This window comes from Alosa pseudoharengus, unplaced genomic scaffold (assembly GCF_046254945.1).
Source record: "Alosa pseudoharengus isolate Yale_2024_CS ecotype anadromous, Long Island Sound unplaced genomic scaffold, YU_APseudo_1.1 YU_APseudo_1.1_scf_8, whole genome shotgun sequence".
In the NCBI taxonomy this organism is placed as follows: domain Eukaryota; kingdom Metazoa; phylum Chordata; class Actinopteri; order Clupeiformes; family Clupeidae; genus Alosa; species Alosa pseudoharengus.
In genome coordinates, this window is record NW_027468870.1 from 34,872,528 (window position 1) to 34,882,567 (window position 10,040).

At 44.1% G+C, this 10,040-nt stretch overlaps 1 protein-coding gene across 1 annotated transcript; it reads left to right on the plus strand.

Moving 5' to 3' along the window:
- Positions 1–51: 51 nt before the first annotated feature.
- LOC143112885 (uncharacterized) lies at positions 52–9,241 on the plus strand. The gene is made up of 9 exons (XM_076275287.1): positions 52–1,327; positions 6,148–6,211; positions 6,347–6,712; positions 7,064–7,120; positions 7,278–7,347; positions 7,437–7,586; positions 7,933–8,056; positions 8,288–8,439; positions 8,544–9,241. Exons 1-9 carry the CDS (start codon positions 308–310, stop codon positions 8,668–8,670), a joined length of 2,130 nt encoding a protein of 709 aa, XP_076131402.1. The 5' UTR covers positions 52–307; the 3' UTR covers positions 8,671–9,241.
- The last annotated feature ends 799 nt before the right edge of the window (positions 9,242–10,040 follow it).

Sequence of the window (10,040 nt, forward strand, 5' to 3'; positions counted from 1 at the left end):
ACCCCACCCCAGGACCCCAGAACATGGTGACCTCTTCGCCCTCCCCCACCCCCCTCTCCCCCTCTCGTGCCCAACCCCCCCTCCCTGCCTGCTTTGCTCAACCCCTGAAGCTCCATGTCTGTGAGTGTCAAGCACAGGCACACACAATCACCAGGGGGACCGACGGGGTTACCAGGAGTGTGTTCATCTCACGCTCCCCACACACACACACCCACACACACACACAGACAGGCACCCAGGGATTTGGAGCAGTCAGAGAGACAGTGAGAGAGAGAGAGAGAGAGAGACAACTTCTCGGCTCAGACTCATGGAGACTATGGCTGCCATGCTGGGGAGCTGCGGTGAGGACACGCCGGCCGCTCTGGCGCGCCTGGAGCGGACCATGATGGCCGTGGTGCGCGAGATCCACGTGGACGTGGGCTCCTTCAAGCGGACGGTGGAGCGGCGCCTGGACGAGGCCTGCGACGTCAGCGGGCCCCTGCGGGAGGCCGTAGCCCAGCTCCAGCAGGAGAACCAGGAGCTGCGGGCGCGCCTGGACGAGCTGGCACGGCGGGCGGAGGAGGTGCCCATCCTGCGAGCCCGGCTGGACGAGCTCACGCAGCAGGTGGAGGCCATGCCAGTCCTGCGCATCGAGCAGAAGGTCCCCAAGTCGAACGACGTCCAGTACACCTCGGCCACGCGCTCCTTCTCCAGTCAGCACACTGAGGAGAGCCACCGAAGCGTCGAGACGCACTCTGAGGCCGCCAGGAGCTCCGTGTCAGTGGTGCACTACCCTCCGATGAGCTCAAGTGCAACGGAGTCTCAGCCTCCGGTCACTGATTTCACATCTAGCTCTGGTCAAGACTCGGCCCCTGATGCTGTCGCAAACCACCCTCCTGGTTCTGTCTCCTTTTCAACTGCTGGTTCCGTCTTCAACTCAACGTCTGGTTCTGTCCATCACTCTGTGGCTAGTTCTGTCCAAGATTCTTCTGCTGGTTCTTTCTCTGATTCAACTGTTGGCTCTCTTCATGTTTCGTCAACTGCTGGTCTTGTTCATTGCTCGACCACTGATTCTATCTTTGAGTCCAGAACCACTGATGCTGACCAAGATCCAACGCCTGGTACGCCCCCTGAACCCACCCCTGGTTTTCTCCATGATGCCACCTCTGGATCTACTCATGAAGCTACATTTTCCAAAGCTGCGTCTGGCTCTGTTTACAACTCCTCTGCTGGCTGTGGTTCTGATTCTACCCATGATTCGGACAGTGGCTCTCTTTCGACCTGCTCATACGTTACACAGCAGGCTTTCGTCTCCAGCGCAGAGACCAGGGTCTTCCCAGAGTCAAACGTGAGTAATCGGTTAGTGCTTGTCCAAAGTAAGAGATTTAGTGCTTAATAACATTTTGCATATGCATGTACCCCAAATGCACTAGTAAATTGGCCCATGCATGTGTTATCATCAAGAGTAAATCCGTCACAGCAATAGCTCCAAATAGAATTTTTACTATGTAACGTCTCAGGCGTTAGCCCGTTATGAAGGGCTAACGCCCGAATCGTTACATAGTAAAAAAAATATTTGGAGCTATTGGTGTGACGGACTTCCTTTACTTATTTTGTTATGCCCATTACATCCAGCACCCAATTTTAGAACTTGGATGTGCGTGCTTTATTGTTATTTTCACATCATCAAGAGGAAGTCCATCTCATGCTTGCATTGTAACTTCACCATCCAGTCCTCACACTCCACTCACAGTAAACCATCACTATCCAGACTCTTTTACCATCACTATCCAGATTGTTTTTAGATCCTGTAAAGTTCATACCTAGAACCATTTAACAGCTTCTTATGGCCACAACAACCTTCCTGGAGGATACAAGGCTTCCAGGAGGATACATCAAAGGTTCCTCTGCGTTGTGGAATCTTTTTTCTTTCTAGAGTGAGGCAATGTTTAACCGTTATTGCTATCTGAACCTGTCGAGTTCAGATGTGTGGAACGATATCAGATGAGAGGGTGTGTCCAGGAGCTTAATTTACACAAACACAGCTGCAGCTATAGGCACACACACACACACACACACACACACACACAGTTTCACATCTGCATGCAGGCAAACATATGTGTATGCTGTCAGTGTCCATCATTCATCCATCATCTCTCTGTGACGAATGTGTATAGCAAATCCTGGTAATTCAGCCTCATAGACAGAGTCACGTTCATTCTGTGATTTATGAGACGAGCTGCATGTTGCACCTGAGACTCCGTGGGAAGACCCTTCAGCCTTTTTTTTAGCACTGAAATACTGCTCTGCACGCGACTTAGGGACTTCAACTCCAAGGCTTCATCCACGACAGCCCATATACACATAAACACACATATGCGCAGTACCACATGCCCATACAAAAGTGTGTTCGATGGAATGCACTTGAAATCTAAGGTCTGACTGTTACACTTAATCACAAACCCTGTCTTCCACAGTACCCTACTTTAAACGCGCACAAATAGATGAAACAAATATATTTATATATATGTGCCTATACGCAAATACTTTTGAGCATCTGTTTCAGTTGTGGTGTGATATTACTGAGGGCTGTAGGGCCAACCGTAATCTTAGCAACAGTGGGCTTCTCCAGTGGAATGTGGCAAGGTCTGCATGCTTCTGTGTGCCGGGGTGGGCAGATGTAGCGGACGGCACCCTCCCTGTCCCTCTCCTCCTCCGCAGGTTTGGAGGCCCACTCTGATCCCTCACGCCATTCCTCTCAGGCCCACAAAAGGCCACGAGTATTTTTAGGGGGTCTGATTGATTGCGTTTTCCCTCAAGATTTAGTCAGTGCTCACTCCTGCATGCTCCACTGTACTTTGCATGTGAGTAATGTGATTTCATAACAGCATTGTCCTGTGCCCTGCTTTACATTTACATTTACCAGACACTTTTTATCCAAAGTGGCTTACATCATTTCTATTACAAGGGACTACATTGTCCCCAGAGTCTCTTGGGGTTAAGGGCCTTGCTCAAGGGCACTAGGTGGAAGCCAGGAATTGAACCCACAACTTTTCAAGCTACTGCATGCTAGCCCAGCTCATTAACCACTACGCTACCACCGCCTGCTTTGTGAAATGATTGTTACTTTAATATTATGGCATCACTATTTTTCTATGGATATTGATTTAAATTAAATTCTTGCATCTGTACCACTGTGTTGTGTCTGTACTAGATATATAGTGGTAATGCCCCCACTGCTCAGTGACATCAGATGGATACATTTGGAATCCATCTGAATGATTCACCAGATGCTTATTATTACATGCATTAACAACCATGGCTCAAAATACTTCCTCAGCTTTGACTCAGTCGAGATCTTCATGATAACGACACTTTGAGCCGCAGTAAGAAATTCACTACCTTGCCCGACTCACTGGGGAGTGTCCTGTTGCACGTTTAAGTGTCTGCATGAACTGCTGAGGCTGGTTTTCCATGGTTTGTCCACCCACAGGCGGGGTCGCCAGCTGTTCTGTTTTGGCCCCAAACAGCCCTCACAACAACGCAACCCCCCAGCATGCCTAGAAGCTGATGTCATCTGCATAAAATCTAAAAATATCCCATCACTGAAAATAGCACTCAACCTAACATCCAACATATGTAGTTAAATGAGAGGAGGGGTATATTTCATTGCCACAGTAGCTCAGGAATCAATCCATTTGTTCATGTCTAAGTTTCCCTCCCTAAGGCAACGACTAAATCCAATCATAAGGAAGGAAAGTCTGTGGAAGAGGCACTGCCACTTTTGTAGCCTCGCTCAGAGGCTAATGTTTCACTGGCATCCCTCTTGGCTATCCCATTAGGAAAGCAGAGCTAAAGGCTAGTGGAAAGTCATTAACTCATTGCAAAAGCTATATATGGGGATAGGGTTAGACAGATATCAATGCAGGGTTGATGGCTATTTTAAAATAGACTAAGTCTAGAAATATACAAGTGTTTGCGGCTTGTCCCAGTAGGAAGTTTTTTTTAATGGACATTTGTCAGCTGTAATTCTCTTTTTCTCCAGAGGTTGTATGCACCATCCTAAGACTTAGCCTGGTTAAAACCAAACTTACTCACTTTGTCCAGACTCTATTCACGCTCACATTTGTGAAACCTTTCCAACACCAGCATGGTGACGGCTTTTCGATTTCGAAACTATATCGCCATCCCCTCTCGTCACTGATTGGCAGATAATCTGCCGACCAATGGAAACGTTAGTGAACTATGGTGTTCCAGACTAGTGGGGCTATCCATTAGTCTTGTACGCCCACCCGTATGACATGTATGAATGAGTTACTAGCGCGAACGCTGGGGTTTGTAGTCTTTTTGGGAAGAACATGCCACCAGGGCAGCAGCTGTCTCGTTAGTGCTCGACATTTGTCTAGAACACGAGAACACGTCCCTCATTCTCCCTTGTTGGGTATGGTCAATGTGAATTAATAATAAAAAAAATTTTTAGTAACTCAATTTCGCCTATTTCAATTTCAACAAGTTCTGTCGCGTTTCTCTCGAGCCACGAGGGGCATTAGCAGACTACTCATTGTTATTGTTTTGTGCTACATTCGCCTCTTTAGTAAAACGGCTTGAAAACAAATCATTACATTGTATTGCACGTGCAGCAAGAATTGGTGACCGGATTGAAGCAGCAATGTAATCTAGTGTGTAAGAGCATTGCATCAACATTAAAACGACCAACACAGTACAAATACAAAGAAAATATGTCATCTCATCTCAACTATGGGTGCAGCCATGTTTGTCGTAAGGTCATACGGCCACTCGGGGTACCATCAAGAGCTCCGAGTTAAATGGGGCGTGCCTCCGTGAAATGGCACAAGAAAGCTGGGTAATTTACACTTTCCAACTCGGGCGGGTGACTTATGAGGCAAATGGATAGACCCATAGTATCTCCCTGAAAGGACATCTAGGTGAGTCTGGCCTATGACAACTCAATCAGACTCATTAGTTCCTTGTCCCCAAACCACATATTTGAACAAATACTTAGGGCAACCGCATATTTCAAGATGTGCCACCAATAATGAATGTAGACATTGTGTCATTGATGGGCATGAATGCAGACATTGTGTAATTTGATGGGCATCAGCTGTCCTTGTACACAGACAGAGACATTCTTTTCCTACAGTTCTGCTTTGATCTTCACTGCAGAGAAAGTTACATCTGGTCACTAGGTCACGTAGAGCAGCTCATGTCCGGTTTGAAATGTTAGTCTCATCAAACCTTCCCCTGACGCTAACCATGGCTCCCTGCCACCCAGATACTTCTAGTCGGCATCTAAAAGTAGCGGTTGACAGGGACAGATTATTAACCGAATGGAAAGCCAGGATCCCAGTCCTGATTCCCTGAAACCTTTCAAAATGGACTCATGTCATATTTCCTAAACCAACGGGGGTTTCCACCTAATGAAAGTAGAGCAGAATATAAACTCTCAAACCTCATGCAGACATGAGACAGTCTAAAAGACACAAGCAACATACTATATATGTCATATCAACCACTAACATAAGATTGAACTTAAAAATGAATTCGATGGACTAAAGGACGTAAGTTGAATTTGCGGGACTAATAATAATAGACTAAGACATACCAAATGAAAATGAAATTTGAGTATGCCTCCGCCTGCTTTAACCTGCAGCGCCCTGGAGTGAACTAGATCTCGACCTCAAAGAGAATGTGACCTTGACCTGGACCCCATGGCCTTGAGTACCCAAAGAGTGAATCTAACCATTGTGGTGATTAACTGTGCAAGTTTTGATGAAGTCAAGTCACTTGGGAGATATCACACAAACATTTTGACATGTAGAACGCCACCTTGACAGACGGATGACTAGAATACAGTATGCCTGCTGGCCTGATAAATGGAATAAATATATCAATAATTGTGTTATTTTTGTTTTGAATCTGGGGATGTAGCATGGGCAAAGGTTTGGAACATATTAACTTTTATACCATATAGTAGCATATGTGCATCTGCTGAGTTTGTAACTTTCTTTAAAATGGGCAAGTATTATCTAAGACTGTCTAACAACAGTTTCTTAAGGAATTGTAGTTTTGTGTGTCACCAAGCATTACCGTCAGTATCGCGGTTGTGTTGCCTTCTACTCCATGGTCATTCTGTCCTCTGCTCCTCAGGGAGATGTCTATGATGAAGCAAACATGGAGCCAATCTCCCAGAATGGACACGAGAGAGACATAGGTATAAGCCAAAGCATACACCAAAACATCATACACATCTATAATAGAAACATATAGAATCTCATATACTCACAAGGTATGTTGAACAACTCTGTAGTGGCCCTCTGAAATACCTTTTCTCCTTCATTTCCTTAAGGTCACTTACAGGCCTTACCAGAAGCTCGTTTTGCGAGATCAAAGGTGAATGAGCAGCATGGAACCCTGACAAGCCTGTCCACGTCTGTCACAGCCACTAGCAGAGCCACAGAACTAGCCGTCACCAGGAGCCCGAAGCTGGTGCCCCGACCGAGCATCTTCACGCCTCAGTCGCCCAACGCAATGTTCCGGAAGCCGTTTAGCCCAACAGCACCTGACACCGCCATGACTACTCCTAAACATCTATCTGAGTCCCCGATGAAACCTCCATCCCCCAACTCAGTGCCCTGGAAACCATTCAACCCATCCACATCTGATGTTGGAGGTCCCACTCCCAGAACAATTCCTGAGTCTCCTACTAAAACTGGTAAGTGGACACTCATCACTACACTACACATCAATTCTAGCTTCTATTTTACATGCCTTTTTTTTGGGAAGGTGCTATTTGTGCCGTTGTGTTGTAAAGAGGAAGTTACACACCCTGACGTATATAGTACGTGCTTTTAATGCTATTTAATACCACCTTGTAAATAGCAACGTAGGCATTCCGTTATAAATAATATATGTGATTTGAGTACTTAGAGAGTACTGCTTGCTCCCTGATTTTAAAACGTTTACTAGTACTAGGCTACTATTAATTCAGTCATATTTTGGGATGCTTGTTACTTTATAGTACTTAATAGAGTCCCACAAACATATCATATTCTACTGTCAACAGCAAAACCATGGAGCCCAGGTCTAATGAAGAGGAGCTCAGCTTTGCCAAAATTGCCAGGTAACGACCAATTAGAATTTAGGTCTGGTGTTAGTAAATCAGTGGTCTCTTGGTGTCTTCCAGAATGAATATGTTTCAAATTCTGCTCAGACTGTATTATAGTCCAAAGTCTAATGCTTCCACCACTTTCATTTGTCATTTGCTATAACACATACAGACAAACCCTCACCAATACTCTCCAATGCTCCTGCTTCTTTGTCCAACTTTAGCCCATCAACAGAGAAAAGGTTTGTTGAATAATGCTTTGCAATATAGTATACACACATGTTCAAGTTTAGAGACAACTCATGTTCTTTCATCTCATCTGTATGTGAAGGAGGACTGATTTTGGAGGAGGAAACCCTTTTGCCATTGTTCCAGAGAAGAAGCCTGATCTGCTGCGATCTCATACTCTGCCAACAATGCGGCACCTGGGGCCCCAAGCCAAACAAACCATCCTTGAGAAGTCAGAGGCAGCTCTAAATAAGTATGCACTGCCCCCCAGTGGCCAAAATGCAGAATGACCACATTTTCCAGGACACCATAATGACAGTGAACTATTTTAAAGGACCATTTACATGTTTTCTATGCTTTGGATGAATAAGGGTTAACCAGTTTGTGTGCTGCTTCACCCAGTCCTTTTCATTGAAAAAGAGAGTTGTGATAATCTGACATTAGCTTTAGAGGAGGACCAACAACTCCAAAGGAGAGATCAAAAATATTGCCTTGACTGAAAATAAAACATCCAAAATTACCACAGCTTGTATTCCAGCGTAAAATTATTTTCTAAAGAAACATCTCTAAAATCAGATGAAATCTTTTACTTTGTGCAGACTGGCGAAAACCCACGTAAGCACAAAACCCAAACTGACCCGTTCCCAGAGCTTTGGAAATAGTGCCAGCAGTATAAAACTGACTTTACTGGAATGGGTTCGATCCAAAACTATTGGGTACAAGGTAAGACACACTGGAATTTATTTTCCAATCTTCTTTTATTTGCATATTTTCAAATACAATCTCAATGTCCTCAAGATCAAAGTGGTTAAAGTTTTCACTTCTGCACTTGAACATTTACTGCACATAACTGTTAATTGTAAGTACAAGTATTTGACATTATTGATCTTGCTACCCTAGAACATTCAATGTAACAACCAGTATTATGCCCTCTGCCCTCCTCCTTACAAACAGCACATAGACATACAGAACTTCTCAAACAGTTGGAGCGATGGGATGGCCTTCTGTGCTCTGGTGCACTCGTTCTTCCCTACTGAATTTGAGTATGAGTCCCTGAGCCCAACTAACCCCAGGAAGAATTTGCAACTGGCTTTCAGTTTGGCAGAGTAAGTGTTGAGAGAGAGAAGGAGGCACATAGCCTATAAAATTGTTGCTAAAAGTGTTCTCTATTCTCTATCTGTCTGACCCCTTCCAATAACTCTCTTCCCAGGAAATTGGCTGACTGCTGGCGCCTTATTGAGGTAGACGACATGCTTGCCATGGGGTCCAAGCCTGATCCTATGTGTATTTTCACCTACGTGCAGTCCTTGTACAACCATTTGAGGACCTTTGAATGAGATTCCTCAGTGTCCGTGGCAGCATTAATTGATTCTTTCAGCATTAATCTCTGTGTTTTCCTTCACCAAAGTCCTTTCAATTGATCCTTGCAAGTGCAATTTCTAAAAGAAAGAGAATAACCAGGAAACAAGCGCTTAACAGATGGCAATGTAAAAGCCTATAGTTGATGCTACTTTTAATGACAATAGTTGTATTTGATAAAACAACTGTATTTTGTGTCAAAACAACTAGCTGGAAAGCTCTGGTAACAAATATCAGCACCAATATCTATGATGGCAGCTGATGAGGAAGTACAGATATAAGTAAAGCTGGTGAGGACAGAGATAACATTGGTGAGATTATGTGGATAATTGCGATGATGAACAGGACAGGTCGATAAAGAGAATGGGAATGTAACCGTGGAGGACTAAGGGATGTGGACTGTATTAGACTATGCAGTTCAGTGGATGTGCATTAATGTAGCACTGCTGCGAAGGCATGACTCCTTAATAATGTTTAGTGCTTGCCTTGTTGTGATAATGTACTGTTTTGCTAAAACCACATTTCCCAAATTAAAGCACTGAACAGTAATATTGAGTTTGTAAGTTTCTTTTAAATTGTAGTTGAGGTTCATGGATAAAAGCATACATTTAAATAGTTTGACGCATGCGTCTCCAAATTATCCCAGTGTTTCTCGTCACAGATCTGGTGAAAAATACATAGATCGTGATGTGACGAGGGACAGTTTGTCATCTAACTAGGCTGTCTTGCGACTAATGACACCGCCAGTTGGGAGTTTGTGTATTCTACTACGGCCATCAAGTAAGGAAATGAACAGAGACATCAATCAGTCCGGAAAACATCCATAAATCGCACTCATGAATAACCACGCCCTCTTCTTCGGAGACAGTTTCTTTAAAACACATTAAGCATATTGAAGTATTCAGAATAAATGAACATTAGAAATACAAATATTAATAAATGTAGTCTGTAATATAGGCTATGATTCCCCCCCCATAATAGGCTACCCTCGAGTCAAGTTTCTCAAACTAACAAAATGTTTTTTTTTTTTCAGTTGATGTAGAACTAGCTTACGATTGGTAGAACAGCGCCTAACATTCTGAAACCATGGTATATTGGCTATCACAACGTTATTCAGTTGAATGAACTGAATGGCGATGAGGTTTACGAACACACAGATTACTAAACTAATCTCGGGTTGAAATTATGTTGACTTGGAAGCAGTGTTGTTCACCGCATTTAATCCCTTGAAGTAATATCATCCCTGAGATACATTTTTGCCCTGGATATTAGAATATCAGAATGAAAGAGAGGAGGATTTTAAAGAATATGGCATGTCATCCATTCAGAATATACATTATTTAGGCTA